Source organism: Gaeumannomyces tritici (genome assembly GCF_000145635.1).
Source record: "Gaeumannomyces tritici R3-111a-1 unplaced genomic scaffold supercont2.4, whole genome shotgun sequence".
Classification (NCBI taxonomy): domain Eukaryota; kingdom Fungi; phylum Ascomycota; class Sordariomycetes; order Magnaporthales; family Magnaporthaceae; genus Gaeumannomyces; species Gaeumannomyces tritici.
In genome coordinates this window covers 3,388,908-3,405,811 of record NW_008804548.1, presented here as the reverse complement: position 1 = coordinate 3,405,811, position 16,904 = coordinate 3,388,908, and the positions used below count along the sequence as shown (strand labels likewise).

General features: G+C 61.7%; 7 protein-coding genes across 7 annotated transcripts; 4 read left to right on the top strand and 3 right to left on the bottom strand.

Moving 5' to 3' along the window:
* The first annotated feature begins 1,000 nt into the window (after positions 1-1,000).
* GGTG_08542 (hypothetical protein) lies at positions 1,001-2,255 on the top strand. Its single transcript, XM_009226384.1, has 2 exons — positions 1,001-1,299; positions 1,437-2,255. Exons 1-2 carry the CDS (start codon positions 1,194-1,196, stop codon positions 2,078-2,080), a joined length of 750 nt encoding a protein of 249 aa, XP_009224648.1. The 5' UTR covers positions 1,001-1,193; the 3' UTR covers positions 2,081-2,255.
* On the bottom strand, positions 1,929-3,016 carry GGTG_08541 (sm snRNP core protein Sme1). The gene is made up of 3 exons (XM_009226383.1): positions 2,653-3,016; positions 2,498-2,591; positions 1,929-2,433 (listed from the first exon to the last, which is right to left on the bottom strand). The coding sequence occupies exons 1-3, from the start codon at positions 2,791-2,793 to the stop codon at positions 2,384-2,386; spliced, it is 285 nt and encodes a 94-aa protein (XP_009224647.1). The 5' UTR covers positions 2,794-3,016; the 3' UTR covers positions 1,929-2,383.
* A 202-nt stretch (positions 3,017-3,218) lies between these two features.
* Positions 3,219-8,059, top strand: GGTG_08540 (karyopherin). Its single transcript, XM_009226382.1, has 6 exons — positions 3,219-3,812; positions 3,895-3,984; positions 4,069-4,350; positions 4,463-4,553; positions 4,635-5,918; positions 6,000-8,059. The coding sequence occupies exons 1-6, from the start codon at positions 3,684-3,686 to the stop codon at positions 7,037-7,039; spliced, it is 2,916 nt and encodes a 971-aa protein (XP_009224646.1). The 5' UTR covers positions 3,219-3,683; the 3' UTR covers positions 7,040-8,059.
* Positions 8,060-8,343: 284 nt separating this feature from the next.
* Positions 8,344-10,502, top strand: GGTG_08539 (N2,N2-dimethylguanosine tRNA methyltransferase; the record flags this gene model as incomplete). Its single annotated transcript, XM_009226381.1, has 2 exons — positions 8,344-9,579; positions 9,651-10,502. The coding sequence occupies 2 exons, from the start codon at positions 8,344-8,346 to the stop codon at positions 10,500-10,502; spliced, it is 2,088 nt and encodes a 695-aa protein (XP_009224645.1).
* A 663-nt stretch (positions 10,503-11,165) lies between these two features.
* Positions 11,166-14,312, top strand: GGTG_08537 (hypothetical protein; the record flags this gene model as incomplete). The annotated part of the gene is made up of 1 exon (XM_009226379.1): positions 11,166-14,312. The coding sequence occupies one exon, from the start codon at positions 11,166-11,168 to the stop codon at positions 13,113-13,115; it is 1,950 nt and encodes a 649-aa protein (XP_009224643.1). The 3' UTR covers positions 13,116-14,312.
* Positions 13,312-13,632, bottom strand: GGTG_08538 (hypothetical protein; the record flags this gene model as incomplete). Its single annotated transcript, XM_009226380.1, has 2 exons — positions 13,312-13,416; positions 13,495-13,632. 2 exons carry the CDS (start codon positions 13,630-13,632, stop codon positions 13,312-13,314), a joined length of 243 nt encoding a protein of 80 aa, XP_009224644.1.
* Positions 14,184-16,723, bottom strand: GGTG_08536 (hypothetical protein; the record flags this gene model as incomplete). The annotated part of the gene is made up of 4 exons (XM_009226378.1): positions 14,184-15,852; positions 15,932-16,022; positions 16,116-16,551; positions 16,640-16,723. 4 exons carry the CDS (start codon positions 16,721-16,723, stop codon positions 14,184-14,186), a joined length of 2,280 nt encoding a protein of 759 aa, XP_009224642.1.
* Positions 16,724-16,904: the final 181 nt, after the last annotated feature.

The following is a 16,904-nucleotide window of genomic DNA, read 5'->3' as shown; positions in this document are numbered from 1 at the left end:
CTTCGTCCTTTCCGGTTGACCTGCCAGTCGGGTGCGTCGGCTGTCGGCTCGGCTGGTTGGACAGGCCAGCAAGCCACCGCTGGTGAAAAAGAAACGAGAAAAGGACGACGATCTCAGCGGTGTGACTCTAGAGCACCGAAGCACTGAAGCACCCAAATATGGCTCGATTCAGCACAGGCGTTGTGACTCGGCAAGGCAAGGCAGGAGGAGGTGGCCTTACTGGCTGGAGGCAGCATCAGCACATCAGCAATGGCGTCTGGCGTGTCGGCAACTGGAGACAAGAGTGGGCCGCAGGGGCAGGGGTCGCAATTTGCAAGGCAGCCATTCAGGCCCGCACTAGCACACTGGGCCGGCCAATACTGCGTGATCCGTTTCGGACCGCCCCTGTTTTGGGGCCTGCGACGTCTTGCCTCGGTTCCACTCGTTTTTTTCTTCTTTTTTTTCTTCTTTTTTCTTTTTTCTCCCTCAACTGCTCCAGCATTCACGTCACGAATACTTGCGTCAGTTCACATCAGATAACATTCTATTCCCGTTCGCGCTCCTGCAGATCTTGCATGCACAAACAAGCATTTCAGCTGCGTCCTGCAAAGAGCGCCAACCAGCCCAATATGTACGAGGGAGTCATCGGCCTTGTCAGTGGAGTGATGCTGCAGGAGCAACACGAAAACCTGGATTGAAGAGGCTAAACGTCGGTGCCAAGTGCGTGTGACCAGCGGGAGCAGCGGGAAGAAATATTTCCAGACACGTTTTAGGTCGCATCACCGCATAAGAGTACCCTACCCATCGGGGGCTGCTGCACGCAGCTCTCGTCTGCAGTGAAGGTGCAGCAGGCCAGGGTCAGGACCAGGACTGCCCTTCCACTAGGGTTGCTTTCGGCGCATCAGATAACTTTACCGGCCCTCTGCAGCCGACATATCAATCGGCAGCATGCGCGCTAAGGTGGATGCGGTGGGTGGCAGGAGAATGCGTTGATTAGATGGATTAGATAGACTAAAATAACACTCGCCTGCCGGGGTCCTGGTCCATCATGACAGCAGCCTGAGCGCCCGCAGGATCCACATCAGCTGCTAGTAGACAGTTGGTAGCACGCAGGTGCCCAAAGAGGGGAAACCAGTCGACACAACCATCAAAAATCAGCTTCAACAGACACCTCTCCCAACCTCACAACAGTGACGGACTGGCGTGGGCTGGACATGGAGGATACAGAAATGGCCCAACTCGCCATTGCGAAGCAGCAGCTTCGCCAGATGATGAAGTCCCGACTGGCGGCCGTCTCCCGTGACTCGGCCATGGCGCAAAGTAGGTGCAGTGCATGCACAACACCCCAGGCTTACATACGAGTATACACACGCATGACCTACCAATAGCGTTGGCGGCCCGCCCGCTCGGGAGAACTCGCGGCTAAGAACCTGTCTCGTGTCCATCCCCTCTCTCAGGTCAGGCCATCCTCGACAGCCTGCTGACCTGGCCCCCGTACGTCGATGCCAGGCGCCTTAGCGTCTTCCTCTCCATGCCCTCGGGTGAGGTGCAGACGGACGCCGTCGTCCGCCACGCCCTGGGCTCGGGCAAGGACGTCTTCGTCCCGTACCTCCACAAGTCGCCGCCCGACATGGTCCCGGCCGCCGCCGCCGCCCCGGCCCGCGTCATGGACATGGTGCGCCTGAGGGACCTGGCCGACTACGAGTCCCTGGCGCCCGACAGGTGGGGCATCCCGAGCATCAACCCCGCCACCGTGCACGAGCGGGAGAGGATCTTGGGCGGGCCCGACGCCCAGCACTCAGAGCGCCAGCCCGGCCTGGACCTCATCCTGATGCCCGGAGTTGCCTTCGATGTTGATCCGGATAGCCATTTGATTCGGCGCTGCGGTCACGGAAAGGGCTTCTATGACTTCTTTCTCCACCGCTACGATGCCAAGGTGTCGACCAAGACTCAATCGGCTTCTTCCACGGCTACTTTGTGCGGCTTGTCTCTGACAGAGCAGCTCTTGACACCTACGCTTGGAGTCTCGGTCCCGACCGGACCCATGGACCGCTGTCTGGACGCCTTGATTGTAGGAAATGGCGACATAAAGGCGCCCTGAAGGCACTGGAGAAATACCCGAACCCCATTCCTTACCAAGGAAATCGGTCCTGCTTAGTTTCGGCCGACACTACATCAAGGGTGTATCCCGCAAGCGACCTCTGGCCGTCCGAAGGCACAATAATATACCATGACCTCCATGCTATTTCCTCAATACAGTGCCATTCACCCCTGCAGTTTCCGAAACTTTCTGACGTGGGTGTAGCCGTGGTTGGATCTGCTATGATTGGTGTTCACTCCAAGTATAGACAAAACGGCACCCTCCTATTCACAACCAGCACCCGCGCCGTCCCCTTCACACGTATTATAAGGCCTGTATCAGCGACACGTTGTCGCCCTTGAGAAGGATTTGCCCTGTTTCCGATGTGGGTTAGCGAGGAACAATCTGACACCCAATAAAGTCTAGGGTCTCCCGTACCTAGAGGTCTCCTCTTCTCCTCGGGGTTCTCCTTAGTGACCTGCTTAATCTCGACAGCATCGTCGAGAACCAGGTTCATGAACTCGTCAAATCCCTGTGGACCATACTCCTGTCAGTACGGTGAGTGCAAGCTAGAGACAGCAATCGGTGCTCACCCTGATCTTGCCCTCAATGCGGATACCCAGTTGCTCATAGAGCCAGATCTGGACAGGCGCATGCGACTGGAGAAGCTTGAAAATAAAGTTGATGGGCGGCAGGAGAATGCGGCGCCCACCGCCACCGCCACGACCGGTCATTTTGAGGCCGAGGTCGGATTTTCGAGCTCGACGAGGTTTTCAGCGACGGGAGAATTGCTTGGACAGCTGCGCAGCTGGTCCGCGGCGGTCTGGCTGGCGCAATGGGCAGGAAGGAGGGGCTCGCGCGTTGCTGGTCGTGGCTCGTCGGTGCTGAACGCGTCCGTCCCAGCCTTGTGGTGGGTGGGTGGAATTGCGACGGGGAGCTAAAATGTTTTGCCGAGTGATAAGGCTGCACAGCAGCACACAACCGTGCTTCCAGGACCGCCCCCGCCAGCCAATTGCAGAGTCCAACCCAGCCTCAACCCAGCCCGTCAAGCCACCTGCCCCGCCAAACTCTGGGCTGGCAGTCGGGCGCACAGACCCCAAAGTCGCTTGGACGGGCAAACGGGCTGCTGCGAGCCCCGCGCCTCTGAGCGCAGGTCAGAGCCAGTCTGGCGGGTGCCTGCAAGGTTGCCGGCTGGAAAAAGCACCTGCAAGCCCATCATTGGGTTCGCATCTTACCCAGCCCTTTGACGACTTCACGTCCAAATTATCCCCCAAACGCGGCCTAGTCGAGCTGCTTTCGTTTCTTTGTGTTGCAACTCACCACGCTCCCTACTCTCGCCTGTTACCCATTCCCGCTGCGTTCGGCGCCATTCGCTGCCGCCGCCCGTCGCCCGAGACATTCCGCGCATCGCCTTTTCTGCGCACCTAGTCGAGCACCCCACGTATTCACGCATCCTCCCGGCGTAGTCTACCTGCCGCCGCCGGTCCCCGCCGCCGTTGTCGCCACACTCAACTATCTTTCCGCGCCAACCAAGGGCGAAGGCGACCGTTGAACCTCCCTACCCGCCCAGGACTGAGCCGGGCCGGATCCAACGACAAAATCACAGCTGCCCGCGCTGCCAACCATGGCCGCCAACGGGGCGCAGGATATCTTCACACCGGAGAATGTTCTCCAGGCGATGCTGGCCATGCGCGGCCAGGATCGTGAGAAGAAGGTGTTTGCCATGGAGTACCTGGACAAATTCCAGAAATCGGTTCGCCACCCCTGCGTTCATGTCGGCTTGCGCCTGTGTTGCGCGCAGTTTACTAACTGCGCTTTCCACTGGCCTTTTTTAGCAAGATGCCTGGAATGTCACGATCGGGATCCTGCAGTCCAGCACCGACGGCGAGGCCTTGAGCTTTGCGGCTATTACCCTCAAAGGAAAAGTAGGTCGAGGAGACATAAAAACACAGTGCCCATGTTTTCATCACTGCCGACAGTCGTGGCTCATTTGTCTGACGCTTTGGCAGATCACCTACGACCTCCACACCCAGGTAACCGAAAACGACCTTCCGGCTCTCCGGAGCCAAATACTGGTCCTCCTGAAGAAGTTCTCGCCTGGCCCAAAGCCCGTCCGGGTTCAGCTGTGCGTCTGCTTGGCCATCCTCGCCATTCATATGAAGAGCTGGCAGGATGTCCTGGACTCGGTCGTTGTGTCTCTTGGCGACTCCGTTGAGAGCCATGCCTGCATCCTGGACTTTCTCAAAGTGCTCCCTGAAGAAGTGACCGAAGGACGAAAGATCACCCTGTCTGTATGTGGAACGGAGAATCATGACCGACCTCACCTCTCGCCACCGTCTCGACCCACTACCGTCTTCGTTCCATCGTTCGGATAAACGGCATCTCTAATACGCGTATCAACAGGAAGAGGAACTAGCACAGAGGACAACCGAACTGCTCGCCGACAATTCGACGCGGGTGGTCGAGCTGCTCATCAACTACGCACAGTCTTCTGGTACGCTGGCGCCCCTGACTTCCGCTCCGTTGCTATAGTTGTGTGGGCGCATGGTATCAGAACTGACCTCTCCAACTGCAGAGTCTGCCGCACGCAACCCACAACTGATGGAGTGCATCACATCCTGGCTCCGGGAGGTCCCGGTCAACTTTATCGTCAAGACGCCCCTGCTGGACGTGGTCATCAACGCCCTCGGCCACGACCAGTCCTTGCAACAAGCTGCCGAGTGTCTAGGAGTCATCTGCCATGAAACCCGCGAGGTCGACGAGAACGTCGAGACCATCCAGATCCTCCTCCCCAAAATAGTCCAACTCAGGCCCCTGATCGAAAAGGCCGTCTCCGAAGAGGACACGGAGGCGTACAGGGCGCTTACCAGGCTGTTTGCAGATGCCGGGGACGCCTGGGTCGTTGCTATTGCCCGCGAGCCCCGCCACTTCCGCCCCCTGGTCGACATAATGCTGGAGTGCTGCGTCAGGGATAAGGAGAGAGATGTGATCAGCTACACCTTTAACTTCTGGTTTGAGCTGAAGCAGTACCTTGTCCTTGACATATACTCGGAAGCCCGCAAGGACCTGGGCGAGGTCTACGTCAAGCTGGTCGAAGTTCTGATGAAGCACCTCGAATACCCCCAGTCAGACAACGAGAACGAGCTCGACCTGTTCGACGGAGACCGCGAGATGGAGGAGAAGTTCCGCGAGTTCCGGCATCGCATGGGCGACACGTTGAAGGACTCCTGCGAGGTGCTCGGGGTGGTGACGTGCCTCACAAAGGTCCTCGATTCCATGAAGTTGTGGATGCAGAAGTATGGCAGCCAAGCCACGGCGACGAGCGTACCGCACTGGCAAGAGCTGGAGGCCCCGCTGTTCTCCATGCGCGCCATGGGACGCATGGTCCCCAAGGAGGAGGACGTTGTGCTCCCGCAACTGATGCCGCTGCTGGTTCAGATGCCGGCCCACGAGAAGCTGCGGTTCGCAGCCATCATGGTCATTGGGAGATACACGGAGTGGACCGCCGAGCATGCCGAGTTCCTGCAACCGCAGTTCAACTACATTGTCTCGTCTTTTGAGACGGATTCCAAGGAAATCGTACGCGCGGCTGCCCAGGCGATCAAGTACTTCTGTACCGATTGCAAGCACCTGCTCAGCGACCAGGTGCTCCAGCTGCAGACCTTTTACGAGCAGATCCTCGATAAGCTCCCCGAGCCCAGCCAGGAGGAGATTACCGAGGGTGTCGCCAGCGTCGTCGCTGTTCAAAAGCCCGAGGACATCTACAGCCTCCTGAAGCTATACTGCGATCCTCTGTTCAACCGACTGATGGTCAAGGCCGGCAATGCCACCGACGAAGACAGCAAACTCGCTGTTGCAGGTAAGCACAGCGCCCGGTGAACCATGATGGCTGTCGAATCAGGCCAAGATCTGTTTGCTAACCTCCACCTCCCTCGCTTAGACCACCTCCAGCTCATCACCCTGTTTGTCCAAACGGTGAAGCCATACGCCGCCGAAGGGCAAGAGAACCCCGCCGTCAAGTACTGGCAGGAGGTCTTCCCTGTGCTCTCCAAGGTTCTTGACAGCTTTTTGAACTTCCCGCCCATCTGCGAGAGGGTCTGCAGATGCTGGCGCTTCATGGTGATCTCGTACCGGACAGCCATGACGCCAATTCTCACGCCCATGGCGGAGAAGCTGGCTAATGGCTTTCAGGCCTCGAGGCAGGGCTGTTTCCTGTGGGTTACCGGGGCCATTCTGCGAGAGTTCTCGGAGGAGCGGGAGCACGTGCCGGACTCGATCTCGGAGGGTATCTACTCCTTTTTCGAGGCGCAGGCCACGTCGGTCCTCCGGGTCCTCCACGGACTCCCCGCCGCAGAGGTGCCGGACGTCATCGAAGACTACTTCCGTCTGCTGATTGACGCGCTGCTGTTCTACCACCAGAAACTGATACCGTCACCGCTGCTGACGCCCATCTTCGAGGCGGCCCTGACGGCGCTCACGCTGCAGCAGCGCGACCCTCTCTCGGCGGCGCTGCACTACCTGCGGGACTTGCTTACTTATGGCGGAGACAATCCCGTGGGATCCAGCATGCCGCCCGCCACCAACCCCAACCTGGCGCAGCTCCGGCTGATTGTGCGGCAGCTGCTTTCGACGCACGGAGAACTCCTTGTCAAGCAGGTTTTGGGTGGAATGCTGAACACGTTTCCCCGTGACTGCTTTGCTGACGGCAGTGGTGTGCTTCTGGCCATGTTCGAGCAGCTCCCCACGGAGACGGCCGAGTGGATCGAGAGGGCGATCGCGTCGTTGCCAGCGGGCTCCGTCAGTCCGACCGAGTCGAGCCGGCTCATGCAGAAGATCCAGGAGCGTCTCGCAGCCGGAGAGCAAGTGCGCCAGGTCCGGGCGCTGCTTCAGGACTTTACCAACACGTATCGCCGACGCAACGTCCAGCAGAGGGATGGACTTGGGCAGCTAGATGCGTCCGTGTTCCACTTTGAGGGCTGAAGAGATGGCCGACGACTGCTGTCGCCTCTTTCCTCAGCCACCATTAGACCCGGGCCGCTATTTCTTTGCTTTACCTTGACTTGTGCAGACGAACGGCCGTCTCCCGCGTATAGATGTTGAAACCTGAGCTGATTCGTTCTCGGTTCCGTCCATACGGTGAGCAATCAGACATTGCCGTCTCCTGCCCTTCCCACTATTCCCCTACTCGTTCTTGATATTTCTCTTTGGCCTTTTGCCCGAGATACAATCTCGTCGCCTTTAATGGAATTTGGGTGTTTTCTGTGCTGGCTCAATGGAAGATTGATTCAAACGCAAAAGCATTTACTATTATGGAAGCTCATATGGCGGGAAGATCTACTGGTGCGAAAAAGGACACGACACGACCGTTTGGGAATCGGGAAGAAAAGGTTGGCAGCAAACGACCCATCAGACAAACTCGGAGTTTGTTTCGTGAGGGTGGCCGTCTCGTGACCACCAGAAGAGGTCGAAAATGGGAGGATATAGATGCGAGTGAGGATTCGTGAGGCGAAGTTGGGACTTTGGGAACCCGGGAGGATAAGATAGGTAGATTCGGCATGGAAGCGGGAGGGAAGGTGGCAAGCATCACAACCCCTTGATTTTACACGTTTTACTACAACATCCTCCTCAGATACGTCTCCAAGGAGCAGCCGTTGGAGGGTGGCTGGTTAGAAGCAGCCAGTCCACAAAGGCCAGGTAGGAGCAGCGACATTCCGTGTTCATTTCATGTACAACGCCTTGCTCAGGGATGGAGACGGTGCTTCTCATGGACAGCGGCTCTGGCACAGGTCAGATGGCAATCCACTTGGCGAGCTGCTCTATTCTAGATGGGCGAGGCAAAATCACAATTACTTGTTAGCGACTAGTGTATGTAGGTATATAGAAAGCGATAGGTGCAGGTGTTTGGAATGGTGGTGGTTGTTGGGACCCAAGAAATGACATCAATTGTGCATGCATCCTGCGCCTGCCCCGCGGCCGACCCCTGTCGCTCCATGGAGCTCCCCAAGCTCCAACGCGGGTGGTCCCGCCACTGGAGCTTCGTGACTGCGCGGAGCTCCAAAAACTTTTTGTTGTCATGCATTTTGCTGGATGCAGCTCTCCCCGATGACTTACCACGGCCAGAATTGAGCCACTAGATGCTGCATATCTTGGGCACAAGACGAAGCTGGAGGTTAATTGGGAATGTAACCATCGGTTCGCACCTGCAACTCGGCCCTTTCTCCCTCAGCGCTATACCCACGACCACGGCCGCCCTCACCAACCGTTACCAACTCGGATCCAGACCCATGGCCACCGAGGCCGCCACCCCCGCGGCTCCTGCCAGCATTTCGGACGAGCCGGCTGGAGGGCAGACGATACTGCACGATGGCAAGCGCTACACAACCATCAGGGAAGGCCTCGCCTTCATCCTGGTGCCCGAGGCCGCCGACGGTGATGCGCAGAAGAAGAAACCCAAGCTGGCCACGGGCGCCGACGACCTGCAGAGCGTCTTCTACAACCCGATCCAGCAGTTCAACCGCGACCTGAGCGTGCTCGCCATCAAGGCGCACGGTAAGCAGGTCATGGAGAAGCGCACACGGGACCACCAGCGGCGCATGGACCAGTTTGCCGACAAGAAGCGGAAGCGCCAGGAGAGGAGGGGGGCAAATCGCGACGCACACGGTCAGGAACAGGGCCAGGAGGAGGACGGGGCGGACGATGCGGAGCCGCCGCGCAAACTGAGCAAGGTGTCCAGTGACGCAGCAGAGCCGCAGGAGCCGGCACCCGCGCCCGTGCCTGCAAGCGCTGAGGGGGAACAGGCCTCGGCCGATTCCGAGGCGTTAGACGCTGCGCAAGCGGCAGAGGCTCGACCGAAAAAGGGCCCTTCGATCAAGATACTAGACGCGCTGTCGGCGACGGGCCTCAGGGCGCTGCGCTATGCGCACGAGCTCCCGTTCCCGACGACTGTGGTCTCCAACGACCTGCTCGAGGCGGCGGTCGAGTCGATAAAGCTCAACGTCAGGCACAACAAGCTCGAGGACAAGATCTTCGTCAACCACGGCAACGCCGTCGGGCACATGTACACCATCGTGTGTGACGAGATGTCCAAAGGGGCGGCGGCAACGGCGGCAGGGGGCAACGCCAGGCTGCTGCAGCAGCAGGCAGCGGCACGCGGGCAAAAGTACGACGTCATCGACCTCGACCCCTACGGCACGGCCGCGACGTTCCTAGACGCGGCGGTGCAGGCGGTGCGCGACGACGGCGGGCTGCTCTGCGTCACATGTACGGACCCGGGCGTCTGGGCCTCCAACGGCTACCCGGAGAAGTGCTTCGCGCTCTACGGCGGCGTGCCGCTCAAGGGGTTCCACTCTCACGAGGCGGGCTTGCGGCTGATCCTGCACGCCGTGGCGGCGTCGGCGGCGCGCTACGGCCTCGCCGTGGAGCCGCTGCTGTCGCTGTCCATCGACTACTACGCGCGCGTCTTTGTGCGCGTCAGGCGCTCGCCGGCCAGCGTCAAGTTCCAGGCCGGCAGGACCATGATGGTTTACAACTGCGACGCCGGGTGCGGGGCGTGGGAGACGCAGCCGCTGCTGAGGAACAAGCGCACGTCCAGCAGCAAGAAGGGCGGGGCGGGGGGTGCAACGTCTTTTATAAGCACGGTTTCGCGCAGGGCCCGTCGGCCGACAAGCACTGCGAGCACTGCAACACGCGAATGCACCTCGCGGGCCCCATGTACGCCGGCAGGCTGCACTCGCCCGAGTTCGTCAGGGCCATACTGGACGACCTGCCGGCGGCGTCGCCCGACGTCTACGGCACGACGGACCGCATACGTGGCATGCTGACCACGGCGCTGGAAGAGATGATGGAGCCGAGAGAGGGCGCTGCGGGCGCTGCTACCGCCGACGGCGCCGCCAACGGGGGCGGCATCGCGCCGGCGTCGGTGGAGCTGCGCGACAAGCTGGCGGCGGTCGAGGTCAAGGAGGACAGGCTGGCCGAGCTGGAGCCGTACCCCTTCTTCTTCAGCCCGTCGGTGCTGGCAAAGGTGGTGCACTGCATGACGCCCGACGAGGACTCGATCCGCAGCGGGCTCGCGAGTCTGGGGTACCGGGTCACGCGCAGCCACTGCAAGCCGGGGAGCGTCAAGACGGACGCGCCGTGGTCGGCCATCTGGGACGTGATGCGCGAGTGGGTGCGGCAGAAGGCGCCTGTCAAGGACGGCAGCATTAGGCCCGGCACGGCGGGGCATCACATCATGGTGGTCAAGGGTGGTGGTGGTGGTGGTGGTGCTGGTGCTGAGGGAGAGAAGGGGGCGAAGAAGGAGGTGGAAGGCGATGACGAGAACAAGCCCAAGGTCAACTTTGGGCTAAGGGTTGGTCGTGGCGACGGCAGGGAGAAGAAGCTCGTGCGATACCAGGTCAACCCGAGGGAGAACTGGGGCCCACAGGCAAAGGCGACTGGGATATAAGGCGACAGGCGGGTGATGGTTTACCGTTTATCAACAATACAGAAAGTGTCTTGTTGCGAAATCCTCGGGTTTTCGGCACTTGCAGATCACAGTCTGTGCTTCCATGTCCAAGCCCCAAATTTGACGTGGCACTGCGCCGCCATTTTTTAGCACTGGCACTTGGTGCTGACGACAGGCGCTCTAGCAGGGGTAGGACCCCGAACTAGGGGGCTCATCTTCCACCAAGGTTGGGCCAAACCGCAGACGGGGCTTACGAAAGGCCGCCCGGCGCATCCGAGGAAGCGGGTGGTTGCTTATGTCTTGCACCTGTGTGCGTGCTAATGGAGAGCCATTGTTTGAGTCGAATGTTCATCCCCCTCCCAACTCCAGATCAACCCATCTTGTCCGACCGCCTCCACTAACCATCCTTGTTCTTGTCCAGGACAGGAAGGAGGGGGTGAGTCGAGCTTGAAGGACGAAGGCAACTGATGACGGCTCAAGTCGCATTTGTCCGCTCCATCACATTACCGGCTTCTCAATCTGGTATTTAAGCAACCGTCAGATTATTTCCTTGTCCTTTTTTTTTTTTTGTGTATTATAGCAATCATCTCCCTCCCGCATCCCCCCTTTCTTCTTCTTCAACAATATCCCCGCAGCAAAGCAAATTTTTTGGGCAATTTCGTCATGGAGCTTCGCGTGCCGAGGACTACGGCGTATATCCAAGACCACACCGTTCTCGGCCCCGACGACACCCTCGAGCCCGTTGGCGATGGCAGCGAGTTTTGCTGGAGTCTGAAGCGCAGCAGCAGTGATTACAATGACGGCCAAGGCGGCACGGGGTGCTCTGGGACGTTCCGAGAGGACGACGTGGTCTTGATCTGCCGCGAGTCCGAGCAGGAGCCGCCACCCGAGCCCGAGTCCGAGCTCGATAAGGGCGAGCTGCCACCACTACCATCCTCTGCCTTGCCAACCAATAAACCGCCGGCCGCCGCCGGGTACGCCATCTACCTGGTGCGGGAAAACCCCGACGGCGACGGCGGCGGCGACGAGCCGTACCACCTCTCGTGCGTGTCGGCGCCAGGCCTCCCGCAGCCACTGCTCGACCGCCACCTCCTAACCGCCGTCCCGGCCCATCTCGTCGGCCGCGGCAGCAAGTCCGCCGCCGCCGCCGCCGCCACCGCCGCGCCGGACCTCCACGTCATCGTGTCGACAAAGTCGGGCACGGGGCTCGCGCAGGCCGTCTATGACACGGTGCTGGGGAAGCTGCTCGGCGCCGTGCTAGGCCTGCGCGCGGGCGATGGCCTGACCCCGCCCGACTCGCCCGGCGGCGGCGGCGGCGGCGGCAGTGCGCGATCGGAATCAGCGGCGGCGGCAGCAGCAGGAGCAGCAGCAATAAGAGTGGAGGAGGTGGAGGAGAGTGTGAGGCCGTCGTACAACCTGTTCGTCACGCAGTCGCCGCACAGCATACGGCAGCTGGCCCGGGCGAGGTGGAGCGCCGAGGCGCTGCGACGGCGGCGGCACGAGGAGGTCCGAGGGGTAGCAACAACAGCAGCAGATAAGGGGCAGCGGCGGCAGCAGCTCATCGTGCTGCTCAGCGGCGACGGCGGCGTGGTCGACCTCCTCAACGGCGCGGGCGAGCCGGACGACGACGGCGACGACGAGACCGCTACCGCAGCGTCCTCCTCCTCGCTGCCGGCCATCGCGCTCCTGCCCCTCGGCACGGGCAACGCGCTCTTCCACTCGCTGCACCGCCCCCTGTACGGCAACAGCAGCAGCGGCGGCGGCGGCGGCCCGTCGCACCTCGTGCGCGGCCTGCGCACGCTGTTCCGCGGCGCGCCCGCACCGCTGCCGACGTTCCGCGCGTCCTTTTCGCCTGGCTCCACGCTCGTGCCGCCCGCGTCGCCCGCTGCTGTTGCTGCTAGAGAAGGCGAGGAGCAAGAGCGGGAGCAGGGGGAGGAGGAGGAGGTTGGAGAGCCCGTCGACCATCTCGTCGGCGCCATCGTGGCCAGCTACGGCTTCCACGCGCAGCTGGTCTGGGAGAGCGACACGCCCGAGTACCGGCGGCACGGCGCGCGGCGGTTCGGCATGGCGGCCGCGGAGCTGCTCAAGATCGGGCACGCCTATGATGCCGAGGTGCGGCTGGGGCTGCCGGGGGCGGCGGCGGGCGGGAAGGAGGAGGAGAAGCAGGAGGTCGTGGTCCGCCCCCGCGGCGCTAACAACGGCGACAAGTTCACGTACGTGCTGGCGGCCATGGCCTCGAGCCTCGAGCGCACCTTCACCATCAGCCCGGCGTCGCGGCCGCTGGACGGGCGGCTGTGGCTGGTCAGCTTCGGGGCCGTGGGCGCCGGCAAGGCGATGGAGATTATGCAGGCGGCTTATAATGACGGGGCCCACGTCGATATGGTGGATGATGATGATGATGATGGCGACGGCGACGGCGGCGGTGGGGGCAAGGTGGTCGGGTACGACGAGGCGGACGCGGTCACGGTCGTCACGCACGAGGAGCACGCGCGCTGGCGCAAGGTCTGCGTCGACGGCACCATCGTCGAGCTGCCGCGTCACGGGGCCATGACGGTCCGCAAGGTGGCGAGGCCGCGGTTCCGGGTGCTAGTCGATGGCGGCGTGCTGGTCTAGGGGATCGGGGACTTTGCTTTCGGGCCTTCCGAGTGGGACTTGTTGTTTTACTTGAGCCCGGTTCCTGCCTTTCGTTATCACCAAAGTTCATGTTTTCCTTTTTTTTTCATGGCAGGTTTATGCATTTTTTGGTTTATTCACAATAACACTAGGTAAGCCAGCCCTTTCAGCAACCCTCATTGTCCAACACCAACCGTTACCCGCACCGGAAGTTCTGCCCCGTCTGCCGGCACCACCAGTACTGCTGAATATCGCGGCACCGGTGCGTCGTGACCCACTGGCCGCTCGTGTTGCAGACTTGCTGTAGTCGGGGGAGGGCCAGGAGGCTGGCGTTAGGAACTTCCAGAACCACACGCATGGCCCATACATCGGAACTCACAATGTCGGCGCACAGCCACTCCTGGTCGCCGTTCGCAAGGTCCTGCCAGTTGCACCTGTCGCACCGGTACGTTCCGCTCGTGCACGCCAGCGCGGCGGCCGGGAGCAGGAGGCCGACGACGAGGGCGAAGATCTTCATGGTATCAGGAAGTTGCGGCTTAGGCCGGCAGCGTGAGGGGGGGTTGCGAGGACTAGTAGGAGAGACACTGAAGCTCCCCTGGGCTTGGTGGCTGGAGATCGGGTTCTTTTTTCCTTCTCGTTCGTCGTTCTGGCTGCCTTACTTTTATATGCACCAATTTCTAGGAGAAAGCGATGCGATCCTGACAATGGCACGCTACCCCGCGCATCAGGTTTCCAATATTAACGGATAAATCCTTCCTCGGGTAGGCTAGCCCATCGGTTGTCCGCTCCCACCGTTGGCGGGTGTTGAAAACGGACAAATCCCCGGCCGCCGGGTCCGAGGTGTTGAATTTAGTCCGAGCGCCCATCACCACCACCTCGCCAACCGGCCTTCCGGCTCTCCTAGCCGCCCCCAGCGCCAGCCGCGCTTACCCATCACCCAGAAGCTTCTTCACCCGCTTCTGCATGACGTCCTCGAACTCCTGCACCCCGCCCTCCAGCAGGGTCAGCTTGCCCGCCCGCAGCCTGTACACACTCCTGCGGCGCGGGGCCCCTCCAGCCCCGCCCTCGTCACCGCTCTCGTCCTCGTCGTCCTCCTCCAGGTCCCCCCCCGTCCCCTCCATCCTCGCCCGGCTCCAGGGCCGCGGCGCCCTGGACGACGCCGCGGACGAACCAGCGGTCGTGGCTGACGAGCACGACGGCGCCGGCCCAGCGGCGCAGCGCCTCGCGCAGGGCCGACACCGTCTCGTAGTCGAGGTGCGTCGTCGGCTCGTCCAGCACCAGGCACTGCGGCCGCCGCCAGAGGATGCGCGCCAGCCCCAGCCGCACCAGCTGCCCGCCGCTGAGCCGCCGCACCGCCACGTCCGACGCCAGGCGTCCCGGGAGGCCCAGCGAGCCCAGCAGCGCCCGCACCTCGCCCTCGCTCATCTTGACGGCCGCGTCTCCGCCGCTGCCGTTGCTTCCGGGTTCCGGGTGGTCCCCGGCTCCCGTCTCGCGCAGCATCAGGCTCAGGGCCGTCAGCTCCGGCTCGGCTAGTCCTAGCGCCTGCAGCTCCTGGACCGCGTGCTGCGAGTAGTAGCCCAGCCGGAGGCGCGGGTGGCGGGCCGCGGTGCCCGACGTGGGCCTGTGGTCCTCGACCAGCAGCTTGATGAGCGTCGACTTGCCCGAGCCGTTGAGCCCGACGATGCCCACGCGGTCGCCCATGCCGACCGAGAGCGTCACGTCCTGCAGCACCAGCGGGAGCTGGACCTGCTGCTTCTTCTGGGCACCGCGGTATCGGAACGAGGCGCCCTCGAGGCTGATCAGCGCGCCCGGGAAGCGCAGCTCGGGCGGGTCGGGCAGGACCACGACGACGGCGCGGTCTTCGGGCGGCACCTCGACGTCCTCGCGCTTGCTGTCGAACCAGCCCACCATGTCGCGGTTGAGCTTGAAGCGCGTGCCCTTTGCGCTGACCTCGACGCCCCAGCGCTCGTCGAGCTTGCGCTGCCGCGACTTGGCCTGCCGGACGCGCGCGTCGTCGCCGCCGCGCCGGCCCTCGCGCAGGTTGCGCGCTATCGTGTCCTGCATGTGCGCCTTTTGCTTGTCCTTGGCCTCCTTGACCCGCCGCAGGTGCACGCGCCGCTCGGCCGTGGAGGACTCGTACGACGCCAGGTCGCCGTGGTGGTACGTCAGCTGCTTGTCCTTCACGACGAGCACGTCGGTGCAGAGCGAGATGAAGTCGCGGTCGTGCGAGACGAGGATGAGCGTCGGCGGCTCGGTTATTCCTGCTGCTGTTTCGCCTCCCTCTTCCAGGGACCCGAGGTAGCGCTGCAGCCACACGATGCCGAGCAGGTCGAGAAAGTTGGTCGGCTCGTCGAGGATCAGTATGTCGGTGTCATGCAGCAGGCACGCCGCCAGCGACGCGCGCATGCGCCAGCCGCCCGACAGGCTCGAGAAGGGCTTCTCGAGCATCTCGGGCTTGAAGCCCAGCCCGGCCAGCATCTTCCTGGCGCGCGCCTCCACCTCGGCCAGCCGCGCCGGCTCGACCTGCAGCTGGAGCTCGGCCAGCATGTCCACGGCCTCCTGCGTCTCGGCCTGCAGCGCCTCGGGGGCTATGTCGTCGTCGGCCTGGTTTATGCTGCGGGTGGGGTGGAGGGGAGGGAGAATGTGCTTCTTAGACCTTGCTCTAGATGGGGATGTAGACTTGGACAAAGAGAAGAAGAAGAAAAACGCACAGTGACTCCGAGGCAGCGACCGTCTTCTCAAACTCGGTCAGCGCCTTCCGGGCCTGCAGCCCACGGGCACCACTCCTCAGCCTGGCATCCTTGTCCAGGACGAACAGCCGCTTCTGCAGCCTGTCGTGCTTCAGCTTGCGCAGGGCGCGCAGCGCTCCGTGGGCGCTTGCGCATTCGTTGACACCCGACGACAGTGCTGCGGGTTCAGTAGGGCTTTGTTAGCCGCGTCCCATGACACAACAAGCCGTCTTCCGGCCACATGTCATTAGGAGGGAAGCGCACGACTGACCCGAGATATCGCGCTCCAACTCGTTCTTGGACGTCGCCCTCTCCACGACATACTCGAGGGCAGAGGCCGAGGGCGGCACGGAAGCGGCGCTGGAGCTGCTGCTGCTGCCCTGTTGTGCACCAGCGGCTGTTGGCGGTGCGTCCCCATCTCCACCGTCGCGGTCGGCGTCGGTCTGCTGCAGGATCGAGACGCGCGTGGCCTCGGGGATGCCGGGGATGAGCTTCTCCGAGATGGCCTTGAGCAACGTCGACTTGCCCGACCCGTTGCGGCCGACGAGCGCGTAGCGCTGGCCGGCCTTGAGGCGCAGCTTGGCGTTGGACAGCAGCTCGAGGCCCTCCCCCTTGGTCTTCTTGGCTTTGCCCTTGGCGGTGGTGGCGGCGGTGCCGGCCTGCGACGGAGGGGCGGCGACGGTGATGTTGAGGCCTTCAATGTCGAGCTTTTTTTTTTTCGTGATACGGTGTAGGCGTCAGTTGGGACTGTCGGCGTTTGGATTTGTGTCATGTTCGTGATATGCATATGGGTACCTCTCGATAGTTGGGGCTGGCCTCGATGTGGAATCTGGTCTGCTTGCACGACACCTGGATCGTCGCAACGGACTCAGAGGCCATTGACGTCATCTTTGTTATGCGGTCTGCTTGGTTGCAAGTCACATTGGCGAGTTTGTTCGTGGGGAGAGTCGCAATGCTGGAAATGTTTGATGGCGGCCGACAGTTTGTGTTCTTCTCGCAAGGAAGTCGGTTGATTTATAGCACCAAGCACAGAAAAGCGTGCTTCGCGGCTCTGACACTT

Excerpts from the sequence above, each read along its gene's own strand:
- GGTG_08542 (XM_009226384.1), top strand. The coding sequence starts at position 1,194 with ATGGAGGATACAGAAATGGCCCAACTCGCCATTGCGAAGCAGCAGCTT. Across the intron at positions 1,300-1,436 it reads TGACTCGGCCATGGCGCAAA|GTCAGGCCATCCTCGACAGC; the intron begins GTAGGTGCAGTG and ends CCCCTCTCTCAG.
- GGTG_08541 (XM_009226383.1), bottom strand. The coding sequence starts at position 2,793 with ATGACCGGTCGTGGCGGTGGCGGTGGGCGCCGCATTCTCCTGCCGCCC. Across the intron at positions 2,592-2,652 it reads GCATTGAGGGCAAGATCAGG|GGATTTGACGAGTTCATGAA; the intron begins GTGAGCACCGAT and ends TATGGTCCACAG. Across the intron at positions 2,434-2,497 it reads GGAGAAGAGGAGACCTCTAG|GGCAAATCCTTCTCAAGGGC; the intron begins GTACGGGAGACC and ends CATCGGAAACAG.
- GGTG_08540 (XM_009226382.1), top strand. The coding sequence starts at position 3,684 with ATGGCCGCCAACGGGGCGCAGGATATCTTCACACCGGAGAATGTTCTC. Across the intron at positions 3,985-4,068 it reads CTATTACCCTCAAAGGAAAA|ATCACCTACGACCTCCACAC; the intron begins GTAGGTCGAGGA and ends ACGCTTTGGCAG. Across the intron at positions 5,919-5,999 it reads CAGCAAACTCGCTGTTGCAG|ACCACCTCCAGCTCATCACC; the intron begins GTAAGCACAGCG and ends TCCCTCGCTTAG.